The sequence below is a fragment of the Entelurus aequoreus genome, linkage group LG06, assembly GCF_033978785.1.
Source record: "Entelurus aequoreus isolate RoL-2023_Sb linkage group LG06, RoL_Eaeq_v1.1, whole genome shotgun sequence".
NCBI classification, from domain to species: Eukaryota; Metazoa; Chordata; class Actinopteri; order Syngnathiformes; family Syngnathidae; genus Entelurus; species Entelurus aequoreus.
Window position 1 is genome coordinate 59,634,317 of NC_084736.1, and position 17,207 is coordinate 59,651,523.

General features: G+C 40.5%; 1 protein-coding gene across 2 annotated transcripts in view; it reads right to left on the bottom strand.

Annotated features, from left to right (window-relative positions):
• The window catches only part of adamts13 (ADAM metallopeptidase with thrombospondin type 1 motif, 13), a 40,366-nt gene that overhangs the window by 2,698 nt on the left and 20,461 nt on the right, over positions 1-17,207 (bottom strand). For both annotated transcript variants that reach the window (XM_062051094.1, XM_062051095.1), the window contains 10 exons: positions 13,266-13,395; positions 13,018-13,197; positions 12,744-12,942; positions 12,085-12,187; positions 10,626-10,755; positions 9,181-9,357; positions 8,896-9,100; positions 6,977-7,280; positions 6,763-6,906; positions 6,515-6,694 (listed from right to left, as the gene is read on the bottom strand). In XM_062051094.1, coding sequence (XP_061907078.1) covers positions 6,515-6,694; positions 6,763-6,906; positions 6,977-7,280; positions 8,896-9,100; positions 9,181-9,357; positions 10,626-10,755; positions 12,085-12,187; positions 12,744-12,942; positions 13,018-13,197; positions 13,266-13,395 — 1,752 coding nt within the window. The remainder of the gene's footprint in view (positions 1-6,514; positions 6,695-6,762; positions 6,907-6,976; positions 7,281-8,895; positions 9,101-9,180; positions 9,358-10,625; positions 10,756-12,084; positions 12,188-12,743; positions 12,943-13,017; positions 13,198-13,265; positions 13,396-17,207) is intronic.

Genomic DNA, 17,207 nt, shown 5'->3' on the forward strand with positions numbered 1-17,207 from the left:
AAAAAGTCCTTCTTTCTGTCCAATACCACATGAAAGTGGTTGGTTTTTGGCATCTTATTTGTCCAGCTTCCGTACTCCTTTGTATACACTTTACAAGAAATACATTGGCGGCAAACTCCGTAGCTTGCTAGCTTGTGCACGCCAGCTTTCTGAGACTCTTATTTTGTTAGCGCAGGTAGGATGAAGCAGAGCTTTTATTGTGCAACTGTGCAGTCGGTCTTTGGAGTTTTGACGACAGGTACGGCGCCAGAGTCTGTTGAAATAGTGTTTCTCGCTTTCCTGTCTGTAATTTTTTCTTAATAATGAGCTGGCAGCAGCCAGAAGACCCTCAGGTGCCGTGAATGTCAATCAAGTGACGAAAGTGACGTCATAGTGAAGATTTATGATCGCTCATTTTTAGGACTATTTTTTGCCTGGCTGGCGATCGACTGACACACCGTCTGCGATCGACCGGTAGCTCGCGATCGACGTAATGGGCACCCCTGATCTACAGTATTGCTCTGTGAAAACAACAACCGTACATGTTACAGTAAAAAAAAAAAAAAAATAGGCAGCTCAGTCACGAGAATTTCACTGTAAAAATAAGAGAGGCACTGTTTTTCCATTTACAGTAATTTGGAGTAAAAACCACAGTAGATTTTACAGTAAAATTATGTCGACTGAGCTGCCAATTTTTTATTTAAACAATTTAACGTTGTTTTTTATTTCTATTTACAGGGTATACATGTTTGTGTATTGTGGTTTGAGTAATTTAGTTTGCATGAATTGTGTCTATTTTTTATTGTGCCAAGTTTATTTTAGGTAAGAAAAAATACAAAATAGTGATATCATTGTCCAAGCATGGCAATAAGGCACCACCTAAAACAATAAAAACACAAGATAAATACATTTACATTAATATTTTAGAATATTTTCCACCAATAGAGTACAGTAAATACTGGTGGAATATGTATATTTGAATTATTGTGACACAAATCTTATAATTGATAGTTTTCCTTGATACTAGTATTTTGAAAGGCTCCTCAACAGCAATGGCTCTTCAAGATTTGGCTCCCTTCAAGAGCCATAAATCTCTTTAGCCCAGAAGGCATTTGGCTGGTCCATGTGGACCGCTGTAGAGTTCATTTAAACTTGACGTTGTCGATTTCAGGCAAACATGAGCCTTTGTGGTTCTTGGGTTTGTTCTTGAACACCTTAACCAATTCCCTCTAACTTGAGAGTGACAGTATGAGTCTTATTTCAGACTTTAACAAGGTGCTGATGAAATGCTGATGTTGATGTTGTTAAAAATGGCTTCAAAAGCTGACCCACACCTGTGGTAACCTAACAATTCTCTGTCTTACATCTTAACTGAGTTTCTTGGACTTGCCATTATTCTGAGTATTGGTCGACCCAATAAGTGCTGCCTAATTATTGTATGTTGACAAATTAGAAGTGCAGCTGCAATAAATCCTTCTCAAGTTAAAATACATTTGAGAACCTTTGTTGCAACTGAATAAAAATATTTAAGTGCGTCTATGTACTGTGGTACCTCAACTTACCACTTGTATTTCAAATCAACGTCACCTATTGAAATTAATTAAAATCAATTTAATTTGTGCTTGGACCCCCAAAACAGCATCCTGTTAACGTGCAACATGCCTATTAAAAAGAAAAACGAACTCTTACACAATACTATATCATGTATTACCACTAACTTTTGTTTTAAGAAGTAATGTAATAATATTGTACATCATTACTTCTGTGGACTACTACAGTATTTCTTTCAAACTGCTTTTCCGTCAAAAACGGAATCAGCGTTTTTTTCATATTTTCATGGATAAATGTCTGCCATTCGGATATTATATAAACATCCTTGGCTAGTGTTAAACACTCTGCTTCAGTATGGTGCAGAATGTAATATATCTGTTTTTCAGCTGTGGTCCGTGTAGGCCGCAGCGGTACTTAGTTGTAATACACTTTTCCCACCACTTGTGGCTGTAATGACAATATCAAACAAAAAGAAGTCTGGCGTTAATGTCATAGAGAAGTTTCTCAAGCGCAAAAAGTATAACTAAAGTGGTGAAGCTGTATCTTCATTTGCACTTTAATTTTACTGACAATTTAGTTAAGACATATTTTATTATGTCTATGACTGTTCTCATTTATCCAGGTCAGGGGTCGGCAACCTTTACCACTCAAAGAGACATTTTGGCAAGTTTCACAAATTAAAGAAAGTAATGGGAGCCACAAAAAAAAATTTTAAATTTAAAATGAAAAACACCGCATACAAAGCTTAAATGCTTTGTGCTATGTTAACCAGGGGTCTCCGACACACGCACCGGCACACACTTTAATGTGGAAATTTGATGTTAGTGCAGCCCGCGAGTTTTGAATGAATGGCGCTTGATAGCATCATACGTCATACTTGCCAGCCTTCTCATTTTTCCCGGGAGACTCCCGAATGTCAGAGTGTGATGACACTGCATTTGGCGCCCTCTACAGTCTGCCCTAACAGTGTACCTGCTCGACCACACGTAGAATGCAATTTCAGCTTGCTCACGTAAGTGACAGCAAGGCGTACTACCTCAGCAGCCACACATCTTACACTGACGGTACCAATACCCAGAATCCCAGGCAGCCCTAACTCTTCCGCTCAACCAACGCACGGAGGGGGGGGGGGGGAGAGTTAGGGCTGCATGGGATTCTGGGTAATGGTTGTGTTGTGTTTATGTTGTGTTACGGTGGGATGTTCTCCAGAAATGTGTTTTTCATTCTTTTTTGGTGTGGGTTCACAGTGTGGCGCATATTTGTAACGTAACAATGTTAAAGTTGTTTGATACGGCTACCGTCAGTGTAAACTGTGTGGCTGATGAGTAAGTATGCTTTGCTGTCTCCTGTGTGTGCAAGTAATAACAACATGCAACATGTGGCTGAACTGGCACGCTGTATGTAAATGCTATAGAGGACAATTACTGCAGTGCAATTAGGGCACGCCCTTTATTTAGTAATTAGAGTGTAAATAGAATTATTTTTTCCCTGGGAGTAATCTATTAGAGGCACTGAGATCCATAAGTCTCCTGGGAAAATCGGGGGTCGGCATGTATGTAGCTGAGCCGCATCAGAGTGGTCAAGGAGCCGCATGCGGCTCCGGAGCCGTGGGTTGCCGACCCCTGATCCAGGTCATTGTCATCTCAGGCCATACAATCGATCACAACTGGACTGTTTGGTTTGTCTTAGAATAAATTAGTGTCTTTTGGATGGTACGAAAGATGAGTGAGGAAAGCCATCTATGTCAAGGTTGAAAAACTATCCCTGAACAGAGGAGGTGGTCTGTGACAACCACCTGTCTCCTACATGCAACACTGTCCTTTCAACCATTCCTAAAAGACTGCAATGTAGCCTCCAACAAATAACAGAAGTTAGAAACATTCTGGTCACCTTCTGTGACCAGAATGTTTCTAACCATTTGTGCCATTTGTTTACAACTGAATAGAATGCTTACCTGGGGGATTCTGACTATTTTGGACTGGTAGTAGTCGATCTACAGCGATTGTTCTGCCACACAATACCTCAATGCTAAAGAGGGGAAATTACACTTCAACGACTGTCGTTGGCTTTGACAGTGGGATTGCTGTTTGCATGAAAGGCCTTCAAAAATGTCTTCTATCCCATGTAGGGTTGTCCTGATACCAATATTTTGTTATCAAAAGACATGGTTTGTTGGCTTCATTTGAACAGAAATTGCAATCAGAGAACAATTTTAGAAGATTTAAATACAAATGAAAAGTGGTGGGGGAGGATGCAGACAGACCTGGCTGGCCAAAACTCATACTAAGGGTCTGGTGGGAACTTCTGGCAGAGTATCCCGTCAGAGAGAGTTTCAATTCCCACATCTGGAAGAACTTCAAACATGTTATGAGGGAGGTGCTGGATATTGAGTCCGAGTGGACCATGTTTCGTGCCTGCCGTTGCGGTTGTACCAGAACCCGCTGGTGGACACCAATGGTAAGGGATGCCGTCAAGCTGAAGAAAAGAGTCCTATCGGGTCCTTTTGGCTCATGGGACTCCGGAGGCAGCGGACAGGTACCAAGGGGCCAAGCGGTGTGCGGCTTTGGCGGTTGCAGAGGCAAACATTCGGACATGGGAGTTCGTAGAAGCCATAGAAAACGACTTCCGGACAGCTTTGAAGCGATTCTGGTTAACCATCCGCCGCCTCAGGAGGGGGAAACAGTGCACTGTCAACTCTGTGTATAGTGGTGCTGACGTCGAATGGGGATGTTGTGAATCGGTGTAAGGAATACTTTGAAGATCTCTTCAATCCCACCTACACGTCTTCCAATGAGGAAGCAGCGCCAGGGGACTCCGCGGTGGGCTCTCCTATTTCTGGGGCGGAAGTTGCCGAGGTAGTTAAGAAGCTCCTCAGTGGCAGGGCCCCGCGGTGGATGACACCCGCCCGGAGTTCATTAAGGGTCTGGATGCTGTGGGGCTGTCGTGGTTGACAAGACTCTGCAGCATTGCATTGACATTGGGCGTAGTGCCTCTGGATTGGCAGACTAGGGTGGTAGTTTCTCTGGAATCATTTTGGTGATTTAACCCTCAATTCCAACCCTTGATGCTGAGTGCCAAGCAGCAAGGTAATGGGTCCCATATTTATAGTCTAGTTTTGATTCACTTGTTTAAGTTCTGTTTCAGCACCCTTGTTTTGTGTTTTAGTTGCCATGACTGCAGATTGCTTTCACCTGCCTCTGATTAGTGTTCTGGACGCTCACCTGCTCCTGGGCGCTAATCAGAGAGCTATTTATTCCGTCCTCCTGCCTCTCTCGGCAATGGTGCTTTTGTTTGCTTCCATGCAACTCGTTACGGCTAAGTATTTTCGATTCCTGAGCTAAGCTTTACCATTTGTCTTCCGGTTTACATGCCAAGCTTCCTTGTTAGCTATTCCGTTAGCTTCCCGTGCTTTCAGCACGCTTGTCTTGTTTGTTTTTGTATCCCGTCTGATTTATTGGACATTAAAGCATTCTTCTTACCCGCAGTCTGCTTCCTGACGTTCCTCTGCATCTTGGAAAGACGACCGCCGGCATCATGATGCCACGACACCATTGTTGGAACACAAAGCTATGTCAATCGCTAGCCATAAGATAATGCTAGCAAGTACAGTGGGTGTTTTGGGGTCAATCTTACGAGGTTCACTGTAACATTCGCTACGCCAACTAATGACAGGAATGTTTGTCACTCAAATTTTTGTTTGCGACTTAGACGAGAGACAGCTCTTATCTCAAAGCACTTAAGTTGAGATGCCACACTGCAAAAACTGAAATCTAAGTAAGATTAAATATCTCAAATAAGGGTGATATTTGCTTATTTTCTGTCTGATAAGATAATTCTTCTCACTAAGCAGAATTTATGTTAGAATGTTTTACTTGTTTTAAGGGTTTTGTTCCTAAATTATCTCAGTAAGATATTACAGCTTGTAGCTGAGATTGTATGACTTATATTGAGTAAAACATGCTTGAAACTAGAATATCAACTGTTGCAAAACTGTGTCATCAACACTCACAAGTATAAAAATACTTTTTTAAAGTAATAATTTCTTATTTCAAGCATGAAAAAATAAATCATGACTTTGACACAATTTTGTCTCATAATTAAAACAGATGACAGCCAAATGGACTATTTTCAATGAAACAATAGAAAATGCGTACTCATAAAGTAGTACAGTTGGCACAGTACAGTAAACTGACAGTTAATATTCAAACATTTAACATGTGACATTTCTAACAATTTTGAACAGAAATAGTTCATGCACATTCAGAGGAATTCTTCAAAATTACAATTAAAACATTTCGGGGGTTGGGCTGTATATATGCGCACTAATTGACTGAAAGAGCAGGCACTTGGTGTGATGATGTCATGTTATCGATGGAAAAATGCATTTTTAGACCATATGATTTGCCTGAGCGGCTAGGAGACCCCGAGAGTAACGAGCGGTTGCCTTGTTGCCTTTCCATTAAGAACAATAAATTAGTTTTTAGTATAAGTTTGCTGGTTTCAAGAAATGTAATGCCGAGCGCATATCATTATGTCAAGATAATGGCACTAGCATTTACTTAATCTAAGAATATTTTTCAACATATTGAGCAAAAAGGTCTCATGTTTTTTTATTTCTACCAAGAAAAGTGCACTTGTTATTAGTGAGAATATACTTATTTTAAGGTATTTTCGGGTTCATTGAGGTTAGCTAATTTTAGTTGTTTTAGAAAGTCTTGACAAGCCAAATTTTCTTGTTCTATTGGCAGATACTTTTGCGTGGTTCAAATAAAATACCCCTAATTTTTGTTTTGTTTTTTCTTGTTTTTGAACACTGACTTTTTGCAGTGCACTGTGTTCATTTGAGAGAAACCCTAAATAAATGTAAACTTTTGCGGCCGATTATTATTTCTTAAAAATCGTTAAAGATACACGTCGTTGATCATTTGTCCCTGAAAAAAGAACAGTTCAATACATCTTTAATATTAACTTTGTGCTCTCATACCTTGATAATGGCTCTTTTTTGTGTTTCTTTGTGAGCTGTAGGTGAACAAAACTCCATTCCCAGAAACGAGCAGATGCTGACCAACAAGAAGTACGTTGGTTCTGGTTGTCAGCACGCTAGCTGCTGCCCGATTGCACTTACTCACAAGCGCCAACCGATCAAAAAAGGCAGCGTATTCCCCTGTAGAGACACGTTTTAGTCCCAGAAATGTGTACTATGTTGTATGACAGTAAATCATGCTCACTCACCGTTTTCACAGTTTAAGGAGCTCGACTCTACTTTGACGTGAATGACCTCACCCAGGGGTCGACCTATGCCTAAAGTGCAGCGACCGGTAACGTTCCTCAAGTCCACCGTGCCTGACTGTTGCAAGAGGAGCTGTCCGCATGCATCTGGTGAGGAGCAAACAATAATAAACTGTCCCGTGGGGATGATTGAAGAGAGTGTTAAAGCAATTATTACTGTGTTCACGTGAAGGGCTGGTTGATGTGCTGGATGGACTTGGAAGTAATTTTCTTCTACGGTACTGTGGCGGAATTGCGTTCGTCGGGATGGGAGAGGCGTGGGAATTCGCTCTCACTGTTGCGGGAATAACAACTAAGGTTGGGGGCACCGGCACGTCCGTGCAGCTGCCCACGCTGCAGCCCTGGATGGTGATGGGCTTGGGTATGTGCATGCAAAGGAGAGGGCTGAGGGGCTCTGGCTTAGAGGGACCCATGCATGACACTGCTCTGGACTGGATTCCATATCCACAGGACACTGAGCACTGCAATGCAAGGAGAAAACGACAGTACTAGCATGAAACAGTATTTTCACAACAAGAAAGGCCATTTCAGTAGAAATTGTGCGTGAAAGCCCAAAAGCCGAACTGAAATGGTAACAATTAGCAAGCTTGCCAGAAAGTGTCAGGTAACCAAAAAAATTAGCATACGTCAATCACCAAAATATGACTCGGGTGTATACTTTCAAAAATAGTTAAACAAAACTGACATGTTAATGTTAGCATGCTAACGATACACATGCGTTAAGTATCAAAAGATATGACTCTAAGGCAGAGGTGTCAAACTCATTTTAAATGGGGGGCCACATGGAGGAAAATCTTCTCCGAAGTGGGCCGTACTGGTAAAATCACGGTACGATAACTTACAAATAAAGGCAACTTAAGATTGTTTTCTATGTTTAAAAATAGAACAAGCATAATGTTGTTGTTTTTGTTTTTAGAGGGACCCTGTTGCGGTTAATAGTATTCGATCTTTATTTGTCGTTATTTATTTGTCGTTTACCATGAATTGATTTACGTGGACCCCGACTTAAACAAGTTGAAAAACGTATTCGGGTGTTACCATTTAGTGGTCAATTGTACGGAATATGTACTGTACTGTGCAATCTACTAATAAAAGTTTCAATCAATCAGTCAATCAATATATTTTCTGAATAAATCATGTTAGTGTTGGTGTTCATTTTCAATCTATCAGGATAAAAAAAATTATATCCAAATGAAATTACAGTATGTTATTTTCAATAAGTTTAATAATTGTCCTCGACTGATGTACTAACATCATGTGGTTTATTTTGTACATATTTAGCATCATCTACAAATATACAAATAGTTGCTATTGCGACATCCACTGGATACATTTAGAACAGCGGTTTCTTTCATTAAAAAATTTCAGGTTCATTTTTATACATGGCAAACTCATCCCGCGGGCCGTATAAAACCTGTTCGCGGGCCGTAAGTTTGACACCACTGATCTAAGGCGTCCATCCATCCATCTATTATCTACCGCTTGTCCCTTTTGGGAGTCGCGGGGGATGCTGGAGCCTATCCCAGCTGCACTCGGGCGGAAGGCGGGGTACATCCTGGACACGTCGCCACCTCATCGCAGGGCCAACAGAGATAGACAGACAACATTCACACTCACATTCACACACTAGGGCCAATTTAGTGTTGCCAATCAACCTATCCCCAGGTGCATGTTTTTGGAGGTGGGAGGAAGACGGAGTACCCGGAGGGGAACCCACGCAGTCACGGGGAGAACATGCGAACTCCATACAGAACGAGCGCGGGGATCAAACTCAGGACTTTCTTATTGTGAGGCACATGCTAATGTTCATAAATGCTCATGTTAATACTCTGTAGCATTCACCCAATTATGCACATTCATGTGCAGTAAACTGATACTAGATTATATTTTCATGTTTTAGTAACTGTTTTATTATTGTTTTGCATATCTAGAAACTGGGGTGAGTTTTCCTTGCCCGTATGTGGGCTCTGTACCGAGGATGTTGTTGTGGCTTGTACAGCCCTTTGAGACACTTGTGATTTAGGGCTATATAAATAAACATTGATTGATTGATAGAAACAATTCGGATGGATGTACCTGGCTCCACGGTTTTGCATCCCATTTATATGTGCACACCTGCACCAGGCAGGGCACAGTGGTGGCTGGTTTGATTCCTGCACGGCAGCGGTCTTCCGGTACCACGCTCTCCTTGCCTTGGACAAACTGGACACAGGACACAGTCCTGTGGGCTACACCCAGGTTACAAGACACAGAGCACGGCGAAGTACTCAGAAGCTTCCATCTGCACAAAGGACAGTGATTTTTTATTTTTTTTGCATTATGGCTAAAAATAAGGTATGATTACGTGTTTTGCTGTGTTACCGTGCCGGGCAGTCGTGGATGTTACATGACACCACTGTTGTGGGTCGAGGAAAGTCTCTGCATTCAGAATCTTCCACCACTTTCTCCTCACTGTCTGTTTCCATGGCACAGTACAGCACCCTGTTGGCAACCCCTCCTCCACATGTTGTGCTGCAAACTCCTAGCTTAGACCGCCACCTGGTGGTAGAATATATTCCTCAGCTCACCGATAGAGCTGAGTCATTGGGCAATACATTAGGTGACTAGATGAGGCAATTCCTGAAGGAATTGCATGTGAATGCTCCAATGCTGAAGTTGAACTGAAATGCTGACAGAATGTAGTATGAATGTAAGAATAGTTTGAATCTTGGAATGGTTTGAATGTTGAAGGGTTTGAATTTCCAGGGATTGTTTTTAATATTGTTGTGTAGCACTTTGGAAACATTTTTGTTGTTTAAATGTGCTGTATAAATAAAGTGGATTGGATTGGGAAACCGGAATTTGGTGTGGAACTTGGGAAATTGTTAGTTTGGATGTCCAGGATGAGTGGAATGTGTTGATGTTGGAATGGGTTGAATATGTTGAAACATTTGGAAATTGTGCAACTTGGAAAAATGTCCCATTCGTTTCAAAGGGAACTTCCTGGAAATGTGATTTTTTTTTTTGAAAATGGTAAAAAAACCAAACTTGAATGAGTTGAAATGGTTGGTGTTGACATTTTTCAAATCGGTGGAGAAATGCTGAAGTAGTAACATGTTGAATTGAGAAATGGTATTAGGGAATTCCTAGAATTTTGGGAAAACCTGGAATTTTTCCAGTTCAAAAAACAATTTCATTTTTTTGTCCTGATTAAGAGGAATGTTTTGACGGTGGAACGGTTGAAGTGGGCTGAAAAATGTGGAAGGAGGAGTCGCCAGAAAAAAAGGTAGAAATGGGGCTTTGGAAAAGCAGGAATTCTGGAAAATCCTGGAATCTTTTTGGACTTGTAAAAATGATAGTTTGAATTTCCAGGATGGTGGAATGGTTTGAATCGGTTGAAAAATGGGGAAATGGGGAAAGTTTGAAAAGTGGCCAATTAATTTTCAATGAGAAAAATGTCCCAGAAAACCTAGAATTCTGGAAAATCTGGGAATTTTTGGAATGTGTGAAGGAAAAGCCCGCGATTCCCGAATAGGCTGAACAGTTTGAAGTTGGAACGGTTTGAATCAAGTGAAAAATGTGGAAGGTAGAGCGTGCCAAAATCTGGAGAAGAAGAGTAATAAGTTGAAGAAGTTGAATAATAAATAGATGGATTTTGGTGTAGAAAACCATGTGTGAATGCTTTGGAGCATTCACACAATGAGCCTTCATAAAACATGTACATAGCAAAAAAAAAAAATGCTCAATTTGAATTAGCATTGTGTGGTATTCCTGCACTGCATCATACTAAGGTGTGTTTCGACTATGACATTTTCTCAGGGTCTCACATGGGAGGACAAGGTGATGTGTTGCAGTTCTCAGATTTAGGAGATGGTTTGGTTGAAGGATCGCAGTGGAAGTCAGGTAAACTCCCTCTGGTCTGATGGTCCATGCAGGAAAACCACACCTGCATTGTTCCTGCAGGAGAGAACAAACTTTAGGTAAGATGTGTCATTCATCCAGGTCATTGTCATCTCAAGGTAATCAATCGATCACAACTGGACTGTTTGGTTTGTCTTGGAAGACGTTTCGCTTCTCATCCGAGGTGGCTTCATAAGTTCACGATCCTAGAATTAGATTGGTCATGGCAGAAGTGCATTGTGAAAAAAAAGATGCTACCTGCTACTTCCGTACCTATGAAAATTGATCATTTCAACATTGGCGGTAACTTATAAAAACTGAGAAGGGCTGAACAAAAATGGCACCGAAAAGGAAATCATATACTGCAGGTTACAAGCTGGAAGTAGTGAAATATGCAGCAGAAAACGACTCTCACCATAATATGTTACGTTAACATACCAGGCACGTTCTCAGTTCATTATTTATGCCTCATATAACGTACACTTATTCAGCCTGTTCACTATTCTTTATTTATTTTAAATTGCCTATTAAATGCCTATTCTTGGTGTTGGATTTTATCAAATAAATTTCCCCAAAAAATGCGACTTATACTCTAGTGCGACTTATGTTTTTTTCCTTCTTTATTATGGATTTTCGGCCGGTGCGATTTATACTCCGGAGCGATTTATAATCTGAAAAATATGGTAATTCATATCGAATACTGTCAATATCGGCAACCACACTGGGGACCATGTGACTTTTTTTGAATATTTCACTATTTGTCAGACTGAGTAAAAAACCAAGGATAAAACTATATTGTGAATTTTGATTCAACTTTCAGGAAAAGTCAGAAATGGGATGAGGAACAAATTATTAGATTTCGGGGGTTGATCTGGACCACCGTCTGGATTCAGAATTTGTTTACAGAATTCTTAGGGCCTGGTTTTTCTAGTTAAATATGCAATCAGATTTTATTATTATAGAGGTTTATTTGAAATAGGGACAGATACAAAAACATAGACATATGAAACAGTTATCATAGTGTTTGTAGCCAAAGCTAATTTACAACACTTGTCCCCAACAACAACAACAACACAGATCCAACATCATTAAAATAGGAAAATAAAAAATAGAATAAGGCAAAGATGAGTCGATAATAATGATAATAGAAATAATACAGACAAAGTGCAAACTCGATAAAAGCCAATAATAATAATAACACAGACAAAGTGCAGACTCGATAAAAAACAATTAGTAAAAACTAAACATGGGAACACAATTGTTGCTCAACTAGCCATAATTTATTTGATTAATGCTAGGAAACTTTGCTTAGTAGCAACAATATTTTACAGTTAATTTTATTGTGCATTTATACTCAAGTAGGAGTGATTGGCCATGTTTGCTTACCATTGCCACAGCTCTTTGAGCACTGGCTGCTAACAGGACTCCACACGTGCACAGGAGCTGACTTGGAACGTGGCATCAAAGCAGACTTCAGAGTAGGCTGACCCTGTTTAAAGAAACATATTGAAATGAAATACAACAATGTAATCAGAGTCAGAATTTATAGAATCAGAATCAGAATAGTTTTTATTGCCATTGTTGGAGAACGGGTTCACAAACTGGGAGTTTTTCTTGGTGCAATCGTGCAACATAAAACACATAAAACCTCTAAAGGCCTTAGTGGCCACATGCGTGGACAGCACCTTTTAGCTCTTATTTCCAAAATTGTGTACACTACTGAATTGGGGTCTTATGCCGACATATGGACACTTATACTGCCATCTGGTGGTGTCAGAAGAGTATAACATACAATGGAATTTGGAAAAAAAAAGTGTAAAAATAAAAATTTGCATGTCACTACACACGAAGTACACGTTTGTGCACTTATGGACTAAGTACATCATATTAAAAGATGATTTTTAGTTTTTATTCTAATTAGGGTCCAATAAGCCCAAATAGCAAAGAGAAATAAAAAAAAGCATGTAAACAAACAGCTTGGGCCTTAAGAGGTTAACACAGAATAGGTAATACAATCAGCTGTAACTGAGCAAATCGTATCGTACCTCTTCCTTTGCATCCCATCCAGTGGGACAGATGTCCACCACACAGGCGACAGATTCAGGGGGTCTTATTTGATATGAGCACAAACTTTCATCAACTTCGACCTCACGGCCATCTTCTCGCCGCACACACGCCACTCTCCTTTGTACTTCTCCTGGCCCGCACACTGCTGAACAGCCCCCTCGCTCTGACACAAGCCATCTTGCAACACACACACACACAGCATGTATGCATGGCATTAAATGCAACACAAGCTGTTTAGTGCACACTTACTACCTGGCAGGACAATGTTGAAGGTTGCATGTTTCAACAGCGTTTGGCATCAAATCAGCTGGACAGTCCGAATCTAGAACACTCACGACATTAGCGCCGTGTTTCTGAATACATCTCACTTGACGTATTCTCTCTCCTCCGCCACAGGAAGAACTGCAGGGTCCAAACGCTCCCGTGGTCCAGCTGTAAAACAATCAGAATTCAGTATAAGCGTTTTACTTCCGTATGTGCCATAACTTTATGATACTGGCCTTGGCGGACAGGCTGGTAGCTGACAGGATGTATGCGGTGGTAAAGGGGGATGAAGTGCATCACAATGGTGTTCCTCCAGATGTGTGTTGCTATCTTTGGCCACACACACATAATTGTGCTTCTGCACACCTGTAAGAGAAGTTCCATATGCATTTTATTTACTTCAACCATTATTTAAAGGCCTACTGAAACCCACTACTACCGACCACGCAGTCTGATAGTTTATATATCAATGATGAAATCTTAACATTGCAACACATGCCAATACGGCCGGGTTAACTTATAAAGTGCAATTTAAACTTCCCAGCGACACTTCCGGTTGAAAACGTCTATGTATGATGACATATGCGCGTGACGTCAATCGTTGAAACGGAAGTATTCGTTCCCCATTGAATCCAATACAAAAAGCTCTGTTTTCATCCCAAAATTCCACAGTATTCTGGACATCTGTGTTGGTGAATATTTTGCAATTTGTTTAATGAACAATGACGACTGCAAAGAAGACAGTTGTAGGTGGGATCGGTGTATTAGCGGCGGACTACAGCAACACAACCAGGAGGACTTTGAGATGGATAGCAGACGCGCTAGCCGGCGACCTCACCTTGACCTCCTCCGTCTCCGGGCCGCCGACCGCATCGGTGATCGGGTGAAGATCGCTGGAACGCAGGTGAGCACGGGTGTTGATGAGCAGATGAGGGCTGGCTGGCGTAGGTGGATAGCTAATGTTTTTAGCATAGCTCTGTGAGGTCCCGTTGCTAAGTTAGCTTCAATGGCATCGTTAGCAACAGCATTGTTAAGCTTCGCCAGGCTGGAAAGCATTAACCGTGTAGTTACATGTACATGGTTTAATAGTATTGTTGATTTTCTGTCTATCCTTCCAGTCAGGGGTTTATTTATTTTGTTTCTATATGCATTTAAGCACGATGCTATCACATTAGCTCCGTAGCTAAAGTGTTTCGCCGATGTATTGTCGTGGGGATAAAAGTCACTGTGAATGTCCATTTCGCCTTCTCGACTCTCATTTTCAAGAGGATATAGTATCCGAGGTGGTTTAAAATACACATCCGTGATCCACAATAGAAAAAGGAGAAAGTGTGGAATCCAATGAGACCTTGCACCTAAGTTACAGTCAGAGCGAAAAAAGATACGTCCTGCACTGCACTCTAGTCCTTCACTCTCACGTTCCTCATCCACAAATCTTTCATCCTGGCTCAAATTAATGGGGTAATCGTCGCTTTCTCGGTCCGAATCGCTCTCGCTGCATTGTAAACAACGGGGAAATGTGAGGAGCATTTCAACCTGTGACGTAACGCTACTTCCGGTACAGGCAAGGCTTTTTTTATCAGCGACCAAAAGTTGCGAACTTTATCGTCGATGTTCTCTACTAAATCCTTTCAGCAAAAATATGGCAATATCGCGAAATGATCAAGTATGACACATAGAATGGATCTGCTATCCCCGTTTAAATAAAAAAAATTCATTTCAGTAGGCCTTTAAAGACTTTTGCATAATACGGTGAATTACTCCATAGATACACAAGCATACCTAAAAAGAATGATAAGAAAAAAAATGCCTCCCCCCAAAAAACATACATGATTTGCTTTTTTTAAAGGGACCTATTATGCAAAACCACCCTTTCTTACCTATTAGTACCTCTTTTTGTGTATTTGTGATCTGCATAAGTCCCGCATATTTGAAATCAAACCATGGAGGCCTAGCGGAGATATTTATAAAATAATCTTGCTTTCCTTCATACTTCCTCCAAACAAGTTGTTTGGAATTTGCCCAATTTGTGACGTTTTTCCTAAGTGTGAAGTCAGCGGATATCTCCATATATGGTAAAGTTTTACCCTAAGAGCTTTGCACGAGTCCGCCGTTGTAGTCAATTATCACCTTCTTTTTCTCTATCCTCTTATTGTAGGGCAGATTGGCTCGTACATGCACATGCATCCACCGTTGTTGCCATTTCTAATACAAAGTAGCGTAAAGCTGTAACTTATATCTGTCAGTAGACTCAATATGGAAGCGCTAAAAACTACAACTTGACTGACCGAGGGAGGACGCAGTTGAAGTGGAGGCACCTAAATAAGACTGCCCTCAAAACGACGCATCCTGCCATGTCCGTGTTTGTTTTCTTCTTCTCTTTCTTTCTTCTTCGTTCAAACGGGGTGCGAAAGGGGTCACTGTGGATCAGCACCTGAACAGCACCCGAGCATGTTTATTCAATAGCGGAATCTGATGAACTGAGTGAATTCACAATCTTTGTCTCTGTAGGAGAACATGGGACCGCTAGCTTATTCACAAAGAATGCACAGACGGAGAGCCTCCAAGTGAGAAGCACTACTATGTAACAACAATTGTAACAAATACATAAAAATATACATATGTTATTGATACCTAAAAAGACCTGCTCAGTGTCCGCCCTGAGATCGGTAGGTCGTGAGTTCAAACCCCGGCCGAGTCATACCAAAGACTATACAAATGGGAACCATTACCTCCCTGCTTGGCACTCAGCATCAAGGGTTGGAATTGAGGGTTAAATCATGAAAAAGATTCCCGAGCGTGGTTACTGCTGCTGCTCACTGCTCCCCTCACCTCCCAGGGGGTGGAACAAGGGAATGGGTCAAATGCAGAGGGTAATTTCACCACACCTAGTGTGTGTGTGACTATCAGTGGTACTTTAACTTTTAACTTTTAAATACTGTATATTTTAGCCTCGAAATGAATGAGCAAGTTGAACTCCTTAACACGGACGAACAAGAAAGCATGCCCAATTTGTGGGACAGTTAAGCCAAAAACAACAACAAGAATAGACAAATAAAACACCCTGTCCAGTTTTTTTCAATTGGGGTAAAACACTGCAATTTCAAATGTTCAATATATTTATTAAAGTGCAATTTTTGCTAACAGAGTTTAGAGTCCATTTTTTTATTTGTATTATTATTGTTTCATTTACTAATTTGGGATTATTAAACATTCTTGATCTTCAAATTACAATGGTAAATAAACCAAGGACAATAACATTTGAAAGGAATACTTGCATTGTTCCTATAATAGCAAAAATGTAAGTGTGTAATAGGCTATTTATTACATATACGTATACAGAAGACCTGGGCAAATTAAGGACATTCCCAAATAACTTTTTTAGATCTTTAAGATGGAAACTGTAGCTGCCATTATGATGTGCAGTGATGTTTACAAATTAACGTAAATCTTGAACTATACAAAGTATTTCAATGGTTGTAATCTGCGCTTTTGCATGATATACCGTATTTTTCGGACTATAAGTTGCAGTTTTTTTCAGTTTGGCCGGAGGTGCGATTTATACTCAGGAGCGACTTATGTGTGAAATTATTAACACATTACCGTAAAATATAAAATAATATTATTTAGCTCATTCACGTAAGAGACTAGACGTATAAGATTTCATGGGATTTAGCGATTAGGAGTGACAGATTGTTTGGTAAACGTATAGCATGTTCTATATGTTATAGTTATTTGAATGACTCTTACCATAATATGTTACGTTAACATACCAGGCACGTTCTCAGTTGGTTATTTATGCCTCATATAACGTACACTTATTCAGCCTGTTGTTCACTATTCTTTATTTATTTTAAATTGCCTTTCAAATGTCTATTCTTGGTGTTGGGTTTTATCAAATAAATTTCCCCCCAAAATGCGACTTATATATGTTTTTTTCCTTCTTTATTATGCATTTTCGGCCGGTGTGACTTATACTCAGAAAAATACGGTACTAGTTATTATGGTAATCTAAGTCACAGCAGCTCAGACGAGGCACCAAGCAGTGTGGGTGGGTAGCGTTTCCACAGAGTGTTTCCAGAGCGTCCAGCCTGAAATGTGGGTGTCAGGGACAGACGCGGAAGGAGATTTTTACGACAAAGTTCTAAATCTTAGTGATATCTCAGATGTATCAGATT